At 39.5% G+C, this 19,843-nt stretch overlaps 1 protein-coding gene across 2 annotated transcripts; it reads right to left on the bottom strand.

The window, feature by feature from the left end:
• Positions 1 to 63: 63 nt before the first annotated feature.
• Positions 64 to 19,103, bottom strand: vars1 (valyl-tRNA synthetase 1). 2 transcript variants are annotated; one of them, XM_041794071.1, is made up of 29 exons: positions 18,985 to 19,103; positions 18,084 to 18,439; positions 17,456 to 17,599; positions 15,504 to 15,720; positions 15,295 to 15,410; positions 15,076 to 15,151; positions 14,764 to 14,864; positions 14,542 to 14,669; positions 14,252 to 14,416; positions 14,085 to 14,166; positions 13,874 to 13,993; positions 11,542 to 11,650; positions 11,275 to 11,454; positions 10,992 to 11,116; positions 10,749 to 10,852; positions 10,503 to 10,661; positions 9,871 to 9,961; positions 9,623 to 9,728; positions 9,398 to 9,468; positions 7,164 to 7,289; positions 6,974 to 7,078; positions 6,386 to 6,533; positions 6,085 to 6,212; positions 5,680 to 5,835; positions 5,371 to 5,595; positions 3,603 to 3,714; positions 828 to 1,003; positions 342 to 491; positions 64 to 254 (listed from the first exon to the last, which is right to left on the bottom strand). In XM_041794071.1, the coding sequence occupies exons 2-29, from the start codon at positions 18,435 to 18,437 to the stop codon at positions 186 to 188; spliced, it is 3,843 nt and encodes a 1,280-aa protein (XP_041650005.1). In that variant the 5' UTR covers positions 18,438 to 18,439; positions 18,985 to 19,103; the 3' UTR covers positions 64 to 185. The 2 variants fall into 2 exon arrangements, with proteins under 2 accessions (XP_041650005.1, XP_041650006.1); XM_041794072.1 differs by lacking the exons at positions 15,504 to 15,720; positions 17,456 to 17,599; positions 18,084 to 18,439; positions 18,985 to 19,103 and having other exon boundaries at positions 14,764 to 14,866; positions 15,077 to 15,151.
• Between the last annotated feature and the right edge of the window lie 740 nt (positions 19,104 to 19,843).

The raw sequence follows: 19,843 nt of genomic DNA, 5'->3' as shown, positions 1-19,843 counted from the left end.
TTGATTAAAGTGTTTCACAAATTGCAGTCATTCATAGATTCCTCAGAACAATACACCACTGAAGACAGTCATAAGAGCTTTATTTAATTCCCTTCATACAACAATCGACTCGAAAAATGAAAACGGATACACTGACATGAAAAAGTGGAGAAAAATTGTGGTTTACATAATTCTTTAGATGGAGGTTACATCATTTTCCTGAAGTTTTCCATGGCCTCTTTCACTTTCTCAAGCTCAGTTTGGCTCTGCCGTAGCTGCGGAGAAAAAAGGAAGCAATTATTTAGAAAGAAATTCACATCTTGTACTCTGAGAAAACCTGCGAGTCAATTTCTTTTTCACACCTTCTCTGCATCCTGCTCCTGCACCTTCACCGGCACCTTCTCCTTGTAGTCACTCTTTGCCATTTTCTCTTTCAGTTTCTCCATCTGTTTCTCTAAGTCACCTTTCTTTGTCGTCAGCTTAGCCACTTCCTTCTCCACGTCAATGAGACCCTGGGGGATTTAAGGTGAAGATGGGAACAAGGACTTCTTGTTATTTCAGAACACAAAACTATTAACAAGCCACAGAGACTGTGTTTAAGTAGTTTTATAAATTTTAATCTGCCTCTTTCACCAAGAAAGAAGATGAATTTTCTCTAAGACCAGTCATGTTATACACGACAGGTGCTTTTAACTAACCGACATTAGAAAGAAAAGTTCTATATATTTAACATATTCCTCTGTGGTCTGTCTTAAACAGCAAAAATAAAGGCTTAGTATTAAAACATTAAGTCTAGGGAAGAGGGATGAAAAAAATGGACAAAAAGTGAAGAAACTCGCCGTCCTCACCTTGAGCATAAGGTTGACGGTACATCTGTCAGAGGCGATAGCTACAGCACAGCCTTCTGGGACAGGCTGGTTTGCTGTCAGAGGTATGACAGCCTGAGAATAAGACAAGGTCTGAATCTGCAGACTATATTTCTGCACCAGGGACGCAGTGCTGGAGTCAATACACTGGAGATAGCCTAGGAGAGAAAATGGGCAGACTGAAGTGCAGGTATTCTAAAAGAAAACACCTTGACAAGACACTCAGGATTCTATACAGCCTGTGGTTGAAAATATTTGTTTAAAAGACATTTACATAACCTATGTGTCATTTGTACCATTCCAGTACTTTTTTTTTTTAGTTTTATCAGTGGGTGGAGAAAGTGTTCCAGTCTTTATAAATGAGTGACAGAAATATTTAAAACACCAAGATACAAAAAGAAGAACTAAATTCAAATGCATAGCATTAACCTACTTGGTAGAAAATGAAGCACAAGTAGGGATGGAGATTGTTAAATAATATTGATACGGACACCCTTATCAATCAGTCACCACTCCTTATAGATCCTAGTCCTTTTTTTAAATCACTTTTGATACCTTTCTGTTGTAGGTAAAAGACAAAATGATGACAGTAAATATACAACAGAACTAGTATAAGCTGAGTAGAGATTTAATATCCCTTAAATACGAAGACATTGCACATATTCTCTACTGTAGTTATTAAAGACTTTGTATAGTGATAGTAAGTCAGTATTTAGGATTTTTTTATGACAGGTCACTGTGTTATGAACCACTGGGTCAAATTTCAGTAAAATAAAACATCTCTAAGTTTATAAAATTAAGCTTCAAAATTATGAAAAGTTAAGCAGTATAATCTGCTCCAGGATGGTATGGGTGTGTCTGTTTAAATTAGCTGAAGCCACACCCAATCCAAAAAAAAACAACTCTGTCAAATTTTAAAATATGCTACAACCTGACTGGAGGAAAGCACGCTTGCTATTAGCCTGTCCCTTGACCTTGCTCTCAAATCTCTGTTGATGTTTTAAAAGATCACCATGCTACTGCGGCTGATACATTTGGGAAATTTACCTCACAATTAACAAAAAACAGCATTTAACTGGCTGTGAACTTTCAGTGAAGACAGTGACATCAGCTAACAACAGATTGTACTGAGATGAACTTCTCTGTCATTTTATAACAGCTTTGGGGGGGCGGGGTTATTTCCATTGTGGGTTGGTGACATCACCAGCTCACGAATAAGCCCCGCCCAAATGAAACCGAGCCAGCAAAGAGGTGAAAAACTTTCTAACGGTCTAAATCCAAAATTCAGTCACATGTAGATCTCAGTGTTTTCACATGTTTACAGCAACCATATTCCAACATACACTATATTGCCCAAAGTATTCACTCACCCATCCAATGGTACTTGTCTGACTGCATTGTACCAAGTGTAAAGTTTGGTGGAGGGGGATTATGATGTGGGATTGTTTTTCAGGAGCTGGGCTTGGCCCCTTAGTTCCAGTGAAAGGAACTCTGAATGCTTCAGCATACCAACGTACAATTATGTAACATTACGACGCATTAAGCAAATACTCTGAACTATTTCTTGAGTAAACCACTGGGCGGAATGACAGCAGCCATGCCTGGAGTGTAGTTCCGGCTTTGCATTTAGCTTCAAAACATCTCCGTCTCGTAATGTTCCATGATTATTTCATAGTGTGGTGAATGTGCAGGTCAAACTTTTCCACGAGAGCGTTTTGGAGTTGTTGGATTGCGTATTTGATGAGTTTGATGAGGGAAAGCCGGAATACCGTCTGCTTACATTGACTTGGTACAGCAGGTCCAAACTCGGCAGCGGCGATCTAAAAATAGCTTGTACCGACAACTGAAGGTAACGAACCTATTACTAAGACTATAGGAATTATGGCAATGGACGAATTTGCCAAAATGTTTAAGTATCCCTTTAAGACACAAAGTTTGGATTTCACTTTATTGGGTCTTTAAGGTTTCTTGTCAAATCCTGAATTTACATTTTCTTGATATGACATCTGAACACATAATGACCTTTTATTTACATACGTCTAATTTACTAAGCTGACCTGAACGTATCATATACATTCGTCTTTCTGCTCATCAAGTCAGCGGTGACAGAAGTGTCTCAATGTCGTTGTGGACATGTGACTGTTTCACACAAGAGAGTAAGTAATTTTAGAGGGGCAGAGCGAAGGGAAGTGGGACCTACAGCTTCCATCTGCCATTGCAGAGCAGAATCCAGCCAGGCCAAAGACTCTTACAGAAGCATTTAGAATCCCACGTTCCCACAACAGTGCGAAGGCTCAACAAATCACAAGGTGTTTCTGTGAATGAATCTCCAATGACCTACAGCTATCTTTAGTGGTGGACAATGAAGGTTTTAGAGGGTTAGTAAACATGCTAAAGCCAAATGCACACCTACAGCACTATTTTGCACATATTGTAATATTAACAATGTAATTACTGTAAAATAAATTCTGACATCACTTTTCTCCAAGTCTTCATTTGTAGCTTAGGGTTGTTTTTTTGGTGCCACAATCAATATCGTACCATTGACTTGTCACTGAGGTACTCTCCTAACATGAGATTTTTGATACTGTTACATCCCTTATCCCTAACCAAATTCTGCCATATTGTTGCTTAGGTACACTAATTCAGTTTATTAACTTATTCACTTTTCACTAACTGTTAAATTTCTCAGGAAAAGGGCACTTAAAATGCTGCAAATTTCTAAAAGTTGTTAAATAGTTGAGTGAGTTGTCTTACAGTCAGCTCTCGTCTTTGTTAGGTTGTAGTCTGCCCTCAGGGACCGGATCGTCTTAACCACAGTCATCACAAAGTCCATCTCACTGTCCACCTCCTCACTGTGCCAGCAGAACTGCAATAAAAATTACAGAAACACTTAAACCCATGGAAGAAGCTAGAGTGCAATGGCTGAAAAAAGGAAAAACTACTTCCTAAATAAAGAACTGGTGTTAAGCTTAATATTTGTGTCTCTTCATACGCCACTTTCCACATTATTAAGCAAATGACATTTTTCTCTTATTTTCCTCAATATTAATGCAAGTGACAGTCAGAGTATTTTTCAAGTCATCAGCCGTTAGAGCATAATTCAAATGTTTTTGAACAAACTTCATAATGACAACCATTATTTTTTTTTAAATAAAAATCTTAAAATGCTTAAAATCTCCCTGCTGCCGAAAAGTGTCAAATAGTGTAATGCCTTGGACAAGGAATGAAAACATAAGATATTTGATGAAAAATTAATTGTGATCATCATACTGTGGAGGAATTTGTGGTTGATTCAGAACACAGACAGGTTCCTGCAGATAAAGGCATAATGAGGAAGGTTTCTGACAGACAAATTCATCAAATTTAGAAAGCAGATGCTAAAATTCCATTACAAAGCAGCAAACAGGTATTTGAAGCTGCTGGCGCCTCTGGAGTCCCACCAACCTTGAGGTGTAGGATCCTCCAGAGGCTTGCAGTCATGCATAAACCTAAAATTTGGCTGCCCGATCCAATGCACACAAGCAGAAACGGTTGCAGTGGGCCCAGAAATACATGAAGACTCATTTTAAAACAGTCTTGTTGACTGGTGAGTACCGTGCAACCCTGGATGGTCCAGATGGAGGAGTAGTGGATGGTTGGTGGATGGCCACCATGTCCCAACAAGGCTGTGACATCAGCAAGGAGGGGGTGGAGTCCTATTTTGGGCCGGATTCATGAGGAGAGGGCTGGTGGGCCCCTTTAGGGTCCCTGAAGGAGTGAAAATGACCTCAGCAAAGTATATAGAGTTTCTGACTGACCACTTTCTTCCATGGTTAAAAAAAAAAACAGAAGAGCAGTTCCTTCTGTAGCAAAATTTTCTTCATGCATGACAATGCACCATCTCATGCTGCAAAGAATCCCTCTGTGTCATTGGCTGCTATGGGCATAAAAGGAGAGAAACTCATGGTGTGGCCCCTATCCTCTCCTGACCTCAACCCTATTGAGAACCTTTGGAGCATCCTTAAACTAAAGATCTATGAGGGTGGGAGGCAGTTCACATCAAAACTGCAGTTCTGGAAGTATTCTGACATCCTGCAAAGAAATTCAAGCGAAACTCACAAAAACTCACAAGTTCAATGGATGCAAGAATAGCGAAGGTGATATCAAAGAAGGGCTCCTATGTCAACATGTAACTTGGCCTATTAAGATATTTTTGATTGAAATAGCTTTTGATTTCAGTAAATATGACTTCCTAATGCTATAAATTCAAAAAAATGACCATTTTTAGTTCTTTACAACCTATAAAATGTTTTAAAACTCTGTTGTGCTTAATAATGTGGAACAGTGCAGGTTTTTATTTTTTTTAAAATAATGGTTATCATTATGAAGTTTGTTCAAAAACATTTGAATTATGCTCTAACAGCTGATGACTTGAAAAATACTCTGACTGACATTTAATAGGAAAGGAAAATAAGAGAAAAATGTCATTTGCTTAATAATGTAGAAATCGGTGTAGACTTTATTTAACCCTTACTCATCTCACCTCATTGCTTTCTGGGTAAGATGTGACGCTAATGCTGGGGGGATCACTCTGAGGTTGTCGCCTTGGTAACCTCTGGTAGAGCTCCTCAGTGACAAAGGGCATCATGGGAGACAGAAGGCGGAGACCGACTTCTAAACAGGTGTAAAGGGTCTGTCTGCACACCAGGGCCTGTCTCTGGCTACTGCTGTCTCCGTCAGCTTTACTGAACACTGGTTTCACACTTTCCTGGAGGACAGAACATGAGGAACAAACTTGTTATTGTTCTGGGTACAAACATTAACATAAACCTGGACCTCTCAGCGCTCTTACCAGATAGACGTCACAAAGCTCATACAGCCAGAAGTTGTAGATGGCGGTGGTGATGGCAGGGAAGTCGTAGGCCTTGAAGCCGGCATCACAGAGAGCGACAGCAGCACTGAGTCTAGACAGGATCCACCTGTCTGATACACTCTCCTCTCCACACAACTGAGAGACAAAGACGAGATGTTCAGATTCAGTGAACATGACTCCTGTGTACTGGGTACTTCCTGAATGTCAATGTGTACAATCAAATGAATACAAAGCAGGGAAAAACATGGGGGAATGAAACCCTTAAGAAAAATACGGCAAACAAAAACAGTTTATTTAACATTTACTCAGTCTAAGCATAAAAATACGTCTCTTGTGCAGCTTTTGCTTCTGCTGTTTGTCCTTCATCTTGTCATTTAGTCTCACCTGGGCTTTCTCTGATGGTATAAAGTTGTCTCCAAGTGTCTTCATGGCAAACTTCACAGCGTTCCACAGTTTGTTGCAGAAGTGACGGTAACCAAGAATGCGGTTGACATCCAAGTTTATGTCCCTACCTGTGAGGCAAACATGCATGAATAAAAGATTGTTTACAAACACAAATTTTTGAGAATTGGCCATGTACTGACAGGGCTATTTTCCTTTGTTTTCATATTTTTCATGAAGTCAAGGTTGAGATCTGGGCTGTCAAAGAACAAAAAGACAAAGTGAGACGAACTGAAGAGTTCACCTTGGCTGGTGTAGGCACACAGGGCAAACCGGAGAGCATCTGTGCCACACTCTGGGATGCCATTTGGGTAGTCTGACTTCTGGCCCTGCTTTGCCTTCTCCCCCTCCACTGGGTCCAAGTTGCTGTCCGTCAATTGGGCATGAAGACCCTGGAGAGCAGGCGGAAGGATAAAAAAAAAAAAGAAGCGGAATCAACACTGATAAACACGACAAAATGTTCAACTGACTTCCTGTCTACAAACCCCAAGTTAGTCACTGAGTTTCTTGATCTTTTCATTGGACAGGCAGGAAACAGCCATCAAAGGGAGACAGAGCAGTTTAATACAAGTCTTTCAGCACCCTCTAGAGGACAGGGTCTGCTCTGTCTGACTGATTATTTTCTCCCCAGGAGGAGAAGAGATTGATGGCCTCAATAAAAGCTTGTTGAAAGCAGAAAAGGGTGCTTAATAACGCTTACATAAGGAAAGTGGCCTCCAGGGAGCAGGAAGGTGTGGTGACGATGTAAGCGACAATCCAAATGGGAGAAAGGACACACTTTGAGTGTGTGTATGTGTATCTGAACATATATCAAAGCGTGATTAGGCGTTACCTCCAGGGAGATCCCTGTAATGACGTCCAGAGGGTCAATGACGTTGCCCAGAGATTTGCTCATCTTTCTTCCGTGGGCATCCCTCACTACAGCGTGCAGATACACCTGCGATAGAGCATCATTGCGTATGTCTTACAAAGAACTGTTTTTATTTCAGTCTTGATGTTCTATCAGTTTTGATTGGTCTCACCTCCTTGAAGGGCAGCTTGCCGGTCAGTTTGAGGCCCATCATCACCATTCGAGCGACCCAGAAGAACAGGATGTCATGGCCCGTTTCCAGCAAGGTGCCAGGGTAGAAGACGTTCAGGTCCTGGTTCTGAAGGAAAAGAATAAATAACCTTAATAAAACAACATTAACAGTACATTTTTCAGGTCTTTTTTTCTTTTACTGTAGAGAAAAGGACAGAGGATAAAGTAGAAAACTGGGATGATAAAGTAGGGAATTACCTGCAGCAAAGTGCTGAGGGTCAAACTCAAACAGCTTGTTTTTGGGACTATAGACCCTGTAGGTGGGGCGTAAAATATAAAGACTAGGCCATCTGGTGCCTCTAGGTAATATTTCTACAGACAATTTAGAGATCAAGGATAACATAGGAATGAATCTGTTAGTGTTTTACAAATGCTGATTCCAATAAGCTGGTCCATTTCAGAAAATGTGAGAAAACAAACAGTGATCTGCAAACCCTTTTCAACCTATGATAAATTCACAAAGACAACATTTCACATGTTCAAACTGAAAAACTTTTCTGTTTTTTATTTAAAATATACACTGATTTTGATGCCTGCATCACATTCCAAAAAAGTTTGCACACTGTGTCACTTCACCTCCTCTTCAAACAACACTCAGTAGAAGCATCTGGGGACTGAAGACGCTAATTGTTGAAGTCCGGAAAGTGGAAGTCTTTCCCATTCTTGTCTGATGTGCATCTTTAGTTGCTTAACAGTGTGAGGTTTTTGTTGTTATATTTTGCACTTTACAATACATGCCATATGTGTTCAATGGGAGACAAGTCTGGAAAGTGAGCAAACCAGTCTAGTACCTGCCCTCTTGCACTCCAAAGTCATGTTGTTGTAACTTCTGCAGAATGAAGCTTGGCATTGTCTTGCTGAAACAGGCAGGGACACCCCTGAAAAAGACATCTTCTGGATGGAAGCATATGTTGCTGTGTCGCTGTATGCACCTCAATGGCGTCTTCACAAATATGGGAACTAATACAACCCGCCGCAATCACAGAAGTTATCAAACCTATTTGATATTTACGATTCAGGGTCTGGGAGGCTATGACGTGATTTGGAGCAGTAAAATAATCATGTTGACACCACACACGAGGTTTACTCAGATATGTAATGGTTTGTGACAAGGCTTCACTTTGGTTATCTTTTATGATCATAGGGGAGGTTATTCTGGAGTTAAACTGGGCTTAAAATCCTGTAGCTTGTGGCCAGCCTTAGGGATGCACCAATATCAGATTTTCCAGACCAAGTGTGAGTGCATGAAAATATTTGGGTACTCACTAATACAAAGTACAAATAGGAGTATTGAATTATACCATAACTGTTCTTGCAATTACTTTAAAACTTAGTTTTATTTTCATCAGATGTTCTTCATCCTGGCATGTGACAGTTTATCAGAGCATAGTTTTCATTCTCTTCTACTTTTGTCATCCTCATTTATGTTAAAACATCACCCAAGCATGTACATGGTACCAAATTTGGCCACATAATAACACAATGAAACACTAACACCATGTTTGCAATGATAGCGATTACAGTGTCTGCAATGCTTTGAGTATGAGTACGAGGAACTTGGGTTTGGTATCAGCACTGATACCCAGTACTGGTGTCGGTGTCTGTGCATCCTTACAATCTGTTGATGACATTACAGAAACCAGACCTATGGACATAGTTCAATCTATACATTCTTTACAATGACACTGAGGAATAATGTTCATAAACTTTTGAACTCTTTTTCATAAAGTCTTTCACAAAGAGGAGAACCTGGCGCCATCATTGGTTCTGAATGACTGAGCCTTTGAGGAGAGCTAGTCTTTTATTGCATGTGTCCCAATATTTTTGGAACATGTTGCAGGCATCAAACTCAGAATGAGTATATAGTTGGAGTATTAAATATATTGTTTCCATGCTGTATTTAGTTGAATATAGGCTGAAAAGGATTTTTAAATCAATATATTCTGTCTTAAGATACATTTTACATCACATTGCAACTTTTTGGGGAATTTGGGTGTGTATTTACATTCAATGTTTTGTCAGAATTTGGGTGAAATATTTAGGTATTTTTTCTGTCTTTATTATACCAAATCAAGTTTTGAAGCATCATCTCTACTGCAGAGCATTCCCTGGGCATCTGGTGCAAAAATGTGCTATTTGTGTCAGCAGAAAGGTGTTAAGACTTCACTGTCTTACCTCATTAGGCCAACCGAAAATGGAGAAAGGGAAAATGCCAGAAGAGAACCAAGTATCCAGAACATCCTCATCTGAAACACAGTGAAAAAGTTACCTCATCAAAATGAAGATGGAACAGAAATAATTGAAAGGAGGACCCTCTGTAGAAGAAAAAACAAACTGATAGAATAACCTATGGAATAAATGCCATTATAGTCAGCTAAATTAAAACCTGTTGAATCTTACCCTGTCGGAGGCTAATCTTGTCAACAGACACATTGAAGCGTTTTGCTGCTTTCTCTCTGGCTTCCACCTCTGATCTCCCGCTCACCCAGTAATGACCATCCATGTCCTGGAGGAGAAAACAAAACAACAAAAATAAGCAAGGTGGGTAAATGATAGAAACTGAAAAAGGCAGAGTAATAGACTAAATAGCTTTTATCCATCATCTGAAAGCCTTCAGACCTTGGGGATAGTAATAGCCATCATCTTACCTCTCCTGGTTTCACAGAGGCATCGTTGACAGTGACAAAGTATGCAGGAATACGGTGACCCCACCACAGCTGCCGAGAGATGCACCAGTCCCTGAGAGAGAGGTGAATGACACCTTAAGAAGAACACACTCGCTCTCAGATTTTATAAACAATCTATCACTGGAGATATTTTTATCTCTGGAGTGGTCTTCTTTATTTAATTCACTGATCAAGGGAGAATCATTTGCATGAACACAAAGTCTTAACATTCTTGTTCGGCTTTATCAAATTACTGCTTTACTTTGTTCTCAATGAAAGGTAATTAGTGGAAAACTAAAACTTTAAAGTATCCTGGGATTTTGGGGGACTGCCAAAGTTTTTCTTTTAACCACACATTTATCAAGGATTCAGTGAAATTACAGATAAGTTCTATGAAATAAGAACACATTTCAAGGAAAGATATATCATTTTATTATTTCAAATAAGAAATAGGTATTTAAGTGCTTTACACCTGCAGTTTATATAACAATATCATCTTTCACCTCTTCATCTGAAATTCTACTGATTCTCTTATCAAACTTTCAGATTACAAATAAAAGAATTGTCAGTTGGGTGGATGGATGAATGAAACACATTTAAGGAGTCATAAATACCTGATGTTGTCCATCCAGTTGAACCATGTCTTGAGGTGGTGATCAGGGATGATTTTGAGCCGTCCCTCCCTCACAGCGTCTGCAGCCTGTTTCCCCATATCTGTGCAGTTCACATACCACTGAGGCTTCAGCAGCGGCTCCACTATGTCCTTGGAACGGCTGATGGATGCACAAAGAGGATTAAAAGATGATCCTAATAGAGGAAAAACATCCAAAACACAAATAAATAACTATCTCAAACTCTACCTGCAGACCGGGACCACCATAGGGTTGTCTTTGATCTCTTTAAACTGGCCTCTGTCCTTGAGCGCCTGCAGCACTGCCTTCCTGGCCTCAAATCGCTTCATGCCCTGGGGGACAGACAGAAAAGTAAAAAATAAAAAAATGAAGCAATAAAACTATGACACTAACTGTGAAAAAGGCTGACTTTTAGTGTCAGAGTGGAAACACACACACAGCAGGTGGAAGGCTGATAATGAGACACTATACCAGGAATGGAGGAGGCACGTTAATGAGCAGGCCATTCTCATCCAAGATGTTGATGAAGGCCAGATTGTGTCTCACTCCAACCTCGTAGTCATTATGGTCGTGAGCTGGGGTGATTTTGACAGCACCTGAGCAGAAAAGGGTGCAGAGGCAGAGAAGAGAAAGAGAGAAAAAAAGAGGACAGCTGTAATATGGGAAGCGCTGTGGCTTAACGACTTGTTATGATTACTTATTCTCAGCACGCAGCACACTCAGACAGAATGTCTCTTCTTGTAACAATGCCTACCTGTTCCAAAGTTCATGTCCACAAAGTCATCAAACACAACCGGCATTTTGCGGTCACAGAAGGGATGCAGCACCATTTTACCCTTCAGATGCTGGTATCTGGGGTCAGCAGGGTGGACAGCTACAGCGGTATCTCCGAGCATCGTCTCAATACGAGTTGTTGCCACAATCACCTCCTCATCTACAGAGCAGAACGAGAAAACAGAGTTAAAAATTTAGCACAAGGTGACAGTGTCACAAGTATCCTGCAATCTGTGAGATAACAAACCTGAACCGTCCACTTTGTAGGCGAAAGACACCAGAACTCCAAACTCCACTTTCTCTTTGTAACCGGGCACAGGCAGCAGAGTCCTGCCTGTGAGCTCCTTCTTATCCACCTGCAAACAAACACCATCAGTGAAAAACTGCACTGCATGAATGTCAGTGGCAAAGCTACTGACATGTGAAGTTTTAACATGGTTGACCGGCAGCTGCAAAGCAAATTTACCTTAGGGGACAGTACAGAAGAAGTTCAAAGTGAATGCTAAATAAGCAAATACTGCCATGTATGATCAAAATTACTTCCCTGAAACTTTAAGGTAATTTGGGCGCATTTTTCTCTGTGTTACCTCTTTATTATCTCATATGTGGACTTGTTGTTCAGCAAACACATTTCGGGAGCCAAGGGAAATTACTCTCAATGTGCCTATATCGGCCACTGTTCTAAGTTTTGAGTTTTATAAAGTCTTGGTTATAGTATATACAAGTAAACAACTGTTTTAACTGAAGCACATATTTACAGATGTGTGCATGTGTTTTTAAGTGTGTGTGCTTACTTTTGTGAGAGAAAGAAAAGGCGCCTGGCTAGGTTTATATGCTGCTTCTTATCTTTGTGCACAAGCCTGTGAATATCAGAGAATATGCAGTACCGCCCTTCCTGTTAGTACACTGATTGTGCAGAAGCTAAAAACGAAAATGCTGTAATCGAAAGTGAATGTCTGTATGTATAAACTGTGTGTAATCACGGGCCGGTTTGGGTTGGGTCAGGTTGCGCTCTTCTATTAACAAGTCTGGGCAGATCCGGGTATTGAATGGGGATAACTGCAAGTAACAGGTCGGGTTTTGGTGGGGGTGGGTGCATGCTTGCAAAATTAGAACCGTGCAAGACTCTGGTTTGTTACAGAGAATGTGATATTGTTGAAATATAGAAGAAATAAGACAGGACCCCATACTGACCCATGTGGTGCACCTTTTGACAATGGTAAACACAGGACAATGACCTTAAACTGCACATTGATTTCTCAGTCAAAGATAGTCCTGAAACCATTATAATCTCTCTTAACCTCAAAAGCAGCAAAGAATGGTCAACAGTGTTAAATTCTTTAAGTCTACAAATAGCACAGCACAGTATTTCCTTATTATTCTACTTGTATTTTATCTCACATATTAACTGTTTTGTATTCACTACTGCACTGTAATTTTACTTCTCGTGTTTCCCTTATTTCTAATTTTAACTTCTTAGAGCCTCCCATGGACATGGCAAATTAGCATTTTACTATAAACACTATGAGCAGAGCATCTGGGACTTGTGCATGGTTTAATGTTGCTGGCCCAATGTTAGTGTATGTCCTGAAGAAAATGAATGAATACATTGTAAGTAAGGAAATATTTTTTGAGTATGTTGTTGTAATAACATATGCACAGTTGTATAGAATTTTTCAATCATAACATGTTTATGTACATTCACATTTGCATATAAAATGCCAACAGGTCTTTTTGATTTCAAATGTGTAATTTGTGAATTTTAAATTTATATATAAATGAATGTATTCTTGTAATACAAAAATGATTAGTAATTGTTAGATGGAGAAATTTAAGAGAATGTATTTGTTGACTTTAATGTATATAAATCAGGGTCCAAAATGATGATTATTTATTGATAGCTTATACATTTCTTCTTTTTGTTGAAACCTTCTCCTCTGTAATGTTTTAATGTTTTGTAAATGTTACATTTTTCTGTCTGTGCGCTTGCTCATCAGTTCATTTCTCTTTTCACGTGTTCAGAATAAAAATTTCCAATGAATTAAATGATTATCTATGCATACCAAAACTTAAGTTTTCATAGATACTATCCTTGCCTATCTCGTTTTGTTGGCAGTGAGCAGATGAGAGACAGAGTATGAGTGGGTAGAGAGAGCAGGCTGACTTGAAACAAATGTTTTCTTTTGGGACATCATGGTTTATGTAATACATCCCTGAGCTTTAGAGCCACTGCAATGTCCCAAAAAAACTAATTTCCTGAGTAACAAACATCCCAAATGCATCAGCCTTTTTGCCATGAAAAATGCTAGAGTAAGCACAGTGTACATTCATAAAAACAGCATTACATTATGGAAGAATATTGAAATCAAGAGAACTGTGACTGCAGTACAACGATAGCTGCTTTTAATATGCAATTATAGCATATTCAGGTCAATCTTAATAATTTGTTGAGGCCAAAAATAATGAAAGACATTAGAAAATATACAATAAAGGCATCAGATGTTTGTTCTATTATGATCTATCAATAATGGTCTGAATATTTAGCACATTTCTGAGAGCCATTTGAACACAATACTTGCCTCAATGTCAGAGATGGCAGAGTTTAGCGTGCACGACCAGTTAACCAGCCTTTTGCTCCTGTAGATCACCCCCTCCTCATGCATGCGGATAAAGGCCTCTTGAACTGCATACGACAGTTTCTGTACAGACAGACAGATAGATTTAGATGTGATATGTAGTGCATTTCTTTGGATTTTATTTTCACGAGTTCATTGTTTCCAGGAAACTCACAGGGTCCATAGTGAAGCAGGCTCTGTCCCAGTCCAGAGAGGAGCCCAGCTTCTTCAGCTGGTGATAGATGCGGTCTCCCTTCCTTAAAAGGCAAAGTCATAAAGTTATCACAGTGCCTTTTTCCAGTGTTTATCTCTGTTTAAATCTCTCCTTCTTTCTTCACTCACTCGTTCTTCCATTTCCAGACCTCCTGGATAAAGTTTTCCCTGCCCAGATCATGACGGCTCATACCCCTCTCTCTCATCAGCTTCTTCTCCACCACAACCTGGGTGGCGATACCAGCGTGATCACAGCCCGGGTTCCACAGGGTGGTCTCGCCCCGCATCCTGTGCCTGATGGACACACCAATCAAACATTATTACTTATTAAAACGAGGGTGATTAAAATGGAGAGACAGAAATTATGTTAAGCAAATCCAGAAAATAGAATAGTAAACTTCAGAATAAACTGCAGTTACCATCTGGTAAGACAATCCTGGATGGCGTTAGTGAGGGCATGACCCAGGTGAAGTGATCCGGTCACATTAGGTGGAGGGATGCACATCATGAAGATGCCATGAGGGTTTTTCTCACTGATACTCTTCCTCTGCAAAGAAAGATCACCATTATTAAAGACAAAAATAAAAACATTTTATGTGTGTATCCATCATCTATGAAGCAAGAGTTGGGAGGCTCCTTACCCCATACTCTGGTTTGAAGAATCCCTGCTTCTCCCACCATGGGTACCAGGCAGCCTCCACATACTGAGGACTATAGGAGTCAGGGAGAGGACTGATGACATCTGACACCAGGAGAGAAAGAGACAAGTTTTAACTGTGGATCTGAAGCTAGCCATCTAAAATGTAGGGTTATATACTTACTTGCTTACTAATTCTGCATTCTATAATCTTTTCACCTCTAAGAGGCAAAAAGCACTATGATTGTGAAGGAAGGCAAAATTGTATATATGGATCTCAACTTTGGGAAAATTAACTAACAAATAGATGTATCACCTTTTTTCTCTCCAGGAGCAGTGGGGACATTATATGTGATCACACCAATCTCCTTCTTCTCTGGTTTAGCCTTTTTCTGAGAGAAAAATAACACAACACATGATTTGATGTCAACTGATCTTTAATTCATACTAATAAGTTAGGTTTTTAAGTTTGTAACATTTAGATGAGTGAATATCTTAAAAGAAGCTCTATTTGAAGAAGGAAAGTCTTCTAAACCTCTGCTGGTGGCTGTGTCTTCTTCTTAGCCTCCATTTCCTTCTTCTGCTGGAACTTTTCCAGCTTTTCTCTCTTCTTCGCTTCCTTTTTCAGCTGAGCTTCTGTCTTTGGTGGGCCTAAATGGAAACATTTAGCACAGAATAATTAGCATACCATTGCTTCAAACTGGGAAAAAAAGAATCTCAAATTCTCAAAAAGCACTTCCTGACCATTAGTTATAGCACCGTCTGATTCAACAGCAGGAGAGGCCTTGGCAGCTTTAGCTTTGATAGGTGTTGCAGCAGCTTTTGTCTTCGGAGTAACTGGCACCATCTTCTCACAAAGGGTGATCTTCCCAAACACCTTAAGGAACCTGGGCTGATTTATGCAGGTTGTGAACCACCTGGTGACATTGATCAGGACTTTCCTGTCTGCTGGCTCCAACACCTTAAGACATAAAAAGTGAAAACTAAAATCAGACGGATGCTGGACTAATTCTCAGTGGGCATTTATTTACAGAAAACTGCTCAAGTGAACCACAACTCAATCTATCAGATCTTGATTCTTTAAAGCTGCTGCAGGCAGTAAGCTCGGTTCTCCATAGTGATTCTCATCCTTCAAATTCTGAGTTTGTGCTTCTTCGTTCTGGGTGTCAGTTTGTTGCTCCAAAGGGGAGACCAACCAGGACCACATTTGTACCTGCAGCTATAGCACTTCTCAATAAACTAGCACAAGATGATGCTCTTTAACTTTGGTAGGATATTCATTATCTTAGAGTGGGTGTCTTCAGCCCCATTCACATGGGATTAGTATTACCTTGGGACCTTTGATTTTGTAATAATTGCACAGGACGTGCATATCAACCATGTCTGTAATTTGCAGAGGAAAAATTCCAGGGCAGATTACCTACCATAATTCAGCAGACACATAGGTCTATAGGTAATACTAATCCTGGGCAAATCAGTATCTCCGTAATTTAAGGTGGTATTTAGGTATTTTTTAACTGTCTGTGTGGCTTTTTCTGCTCGAAAAAAATAATCAAGGCTGAATAGGAGATTATGTATAACGTTTGACACATATGGGCTATCGGTGCTTCTCTTTCAGTTCATTTCATCTTATGTTAACAAGTTACTTAATTTTGCTTTATTTATTAATTTAAACTGTACTTTACAAGTGGAGGTGTGCGTGTTACTGCCTTCTATAGGTACAGTGCTTCTGCGCTAGCTTCCCACAGCTTCTCTTTTGCTCTGCCTGATCTTATATCAGTATTACTTAGCCATACATTACAAGCATTATACACTATAATTTTTTAAATGTGTCCCGCAACATTCGGTGATCAGGCCTCAACAGATGATCTGCAGTTGTTGTTGTGCGTAATGATCCAAAATTAAAATGCTGCAGATGAACATCAATAGCATCAACTGCAGAAAACCTGATGATGACAAGAGTGGTTCATATTTAACACCAGACATCTTGTTTCTCTCATACATTGACGGGAGGGAACACAGGTTACAGACACAACCTCAAAGCGAACCAGGACAGCCAGAGGAGATTTATCACTCGTTTATTGATCATGGACAGCTTGCTGCAGATTATAAAAAAATAAAAAAACACTTTGGCCCATGTTATCTCTTGTAAACTCTGGGTGACAGTACATGTAGGATAGGCTAAATGATCAAAATTTCACCTGCAAAATGTGTACATGAAATTGCTTTTTTTTTTTTTACAGAGTTTAGAAATAAAAAAAATCCCTTAGTGTTTTCATGCTGCTGTCATGCAACACCTCCATGTTTTCATTTAGAACATTCAGTAAATTTGAGTGCATTACAGATTTCACTCATCTCGTGCAAATGTGCCGCAGCAAACACTGACATCGGGGGGATTCAGAAATGATCAGATGTCCCAAGGTAATACTAATCCTGTGCGAATAGTGCTTTTGAAGCACTTTATCATGACTTCATTTAATCGAAGATGTTTGTCTTAACATTAAAAGTATGTCTTTAATGCACTTTGTGTAGGTGTGACTTGCTAGTCTTGCTGTTATTTTTTGTTTTTATTCTCGGAAAAATTCCCCTTTTTGGGAACCAACAGAGATACCTCGAACCTTTTCATACTTTAATAGAGAAACAAAGCGATAAAATAAAAACTTGTGAGAAATCAAAGTGCTACACATCTTACTTACATATTTAAAAGGCAGAAGAACAGCTGCAGCTACAGCAAAATCAGCCAACGTGATGATCTGTCCCACCAAGTAGGTCCTTGGTTCCAGCGCCTTGTCAAGAACCTTCAGGACACGCATCAACTCTGCACGGGAATTCTGCTGGAGCTGAAAACAAAGAAGTTAACTGTGCAGTTAAAATCCAAAAGTGATGTGACTGCTTCAGATTGCATGGAAAATAGTAGGAGGTAAAACTCATACATCCCTAGGGACTTTTTTGGAACAGGCTGCTCCCTGACAGGCCACTAAGATTGAAAATGGCCAAGTATTGCATTCAGAGTAGTAATTATGGCAGAAATTGCAATGAACTGGACTGTGATTCCTCTTACATTTTTGCACTGGTACTCTGAGGATCTAATGGTTTTTATGCTCTAGATTATTTAGGGGAGTTATTTACTGATACTCAGTGTCTAATGTCAGTGTTTTTCATGTGTGTAATCTATATCTTGTTGAGTGTTGTCTATGGCTGTAGAATGGGTGAAGGGCCAAAGACAAATTTCTCACTCTGTGTGACAGTAAAGTTTATCTTATCTTAGATAACAGCCCAAAGGAAAAAATCACTCATAAATAATAATACAGACACTTCTCTTACCTTCTTATCCACTCCCATCATCCCCATTAGAGGAAAGACCACCGCGCAGGAGACTGGAGTGAGTTCATTGTCTGCAAAGCTGAGCCACTGCCACACCTGAGACTGCTGTTTTGCATCTAAGCCCGTCCTCTTCCCCTGTGAGGCCAGGTACCAGGACACAGCTGTGGCCCCATTCAGGACAGAGTCACCTTCCCCTGCATCCAGCACCAGGGTTGGTCTGGAGCGGGCATTTACGGAAGCAGGGGGGTCCTCTGTGATGATGTTCAAGTTTGAGAAAGGATAAAACTCTGCAGCTATTAGAGCCAGAAGGCTCCTGAAGTCATCAGGGTGAGGGGACACGTAGAGTGTGGCCATCTCTGGCAGAGAAACAAGAAATGCTGTTGCTGTGATCGATTCATATTTTCTTTATTCTCCCAGCAAACAGTTTGGAAGAACAGGTCTGCCTGACATGCAATTAAAGATAGCCTGACACAATGCTGAAGTGGGTGTGTTTACATGCCATATTAGTTAAATGGGTCAATTCAAACTTACTTCTATGATCACTTTTTATCGAGGGATCGAGCTTGGTTCACAAAGTGGATTAAACATTAAACCCATTTATGGATAACTATATTGGCCTTTATCACCTTTGAAAAACGTCAAACAACAGCTATGCTAGCTGGAAAGCTCTGTTTCTGTATCGGCAAAGCTGATCTGGGCCACCTGTCAAAGGCTGAAGAAAAGTCATGCCAAGAAGGCTAGTTAGCTTTAGCAAATCACAAACTACAACTCGAGTTTTTTCAAGTAAAAGGTACCTCTACACGTATTCATGTAAACGGTCAATTTTTGGATCGTAACGGAGTTAAAGTTTGAGAAAACTACGACTTGTTACACAAAAACACGGGGAAGAAGTTTGCCATACCTTTCAATGAAATTGACAGAGACGTCAGCTTAGATTAGCATACACAGCAGTGCCACATGAGTCCTCTCAGCGACTCCTCCGTCTGATGCAACGAGAGCGAACAACGTGTTCCGGGTTTGAGCCGCCGCATCCGGTACAAAGCGGAAGTCCTTTTTTTTTTTTTTTAAATGATTTTTTGGTTGTAAAAACGCACAACAAAAATAACATTAAAGAAATATGCCTAACATCTGAATGAATTACGAGAGACTGTAATATTGACAAATTTGTAAAATAAAATAACTATTTTTATTAGTCTAAACGTATTTTACCAGGGAAAACATCACTAAGATTAAGAATCTCATATTCAACAATATGTTGGCCATGACAGGAAGCAGCACAATTAAAACATGTTAAAATACACATAAAACGTTTATAGACCATCTTAATCAAATATACTATAAAATGTGTGAATTAGCAATATTGTAGCGCTTATAGAGAGTTGATTTTTATTCATCTTGCATAAAGTTAATAGCTTAACAGTCCAGATGTTAATAGTTCAGTTGTTAATACACTGTTTAAACTACATTATATATGTATTTTTGTTGTGTCAAAGGAGTTAATGCACAATTATTCTCTCTGAAAGTTATTGGAAGTAGATTGGAAGTGTGGAAACTTCAAGCACCACTTAATATTTTGAAAATTTAAGCTGTAAGTTCATCCCATTTTTATCATAATACACGTTTGGTAAGCTTTGATTTCATAAATAACAAATCAACACAATACAATATATATTTTGCAATAGTTATATTTTTGCTTCTCTTGTAATCCATAAAAGTTTGTTTGCAATGGCATGATCCTGAATGTCTGTTGGGGGTCAGCC

This window comes from Cheilinus undulatus, linkage group 8 (genome assembly GCF_018320785.1).
Source record: "Cheilinus undulatus linkage group 8, ASM1832078v1, whole genome shotgun sequence".
In the NCBI taxonomy this organism is placed as follows: Eukaryota; Metazoa; Chordata; class Actinopteri; order Labriformes; family Labridae; genus Cheilinus; species Cheilinus undulatus.
This window is presented reverse-complemented; position numbering and strand designations above follow the sequence as displayed.

Excerpts from the sequence above, each read along its gene's own strand:
- vars1 (XM_041794071.1), bottom strand. The coding sequence starts at position 18,437 with ATGGCCACACTCTACGTGTCCCCTCACCCTGATGACTTCAGGAGCCTT. Across the intron at positions 10,853-10,991 it reads ACGTGCCTCCTCCATTCCTG|GGCATGAAGCGATTTGAGGC; the intron begins GTATAGTGTCTC and ends TCTGTCCCCCAG. Across the intron at positions 492-827 it reads CCGTCAACCTTATGCTCAAG|GGTCTCATTGACGTGGAGAA; the intron begins GTGAGGACGGCG and ends TAAATCCCCCAG.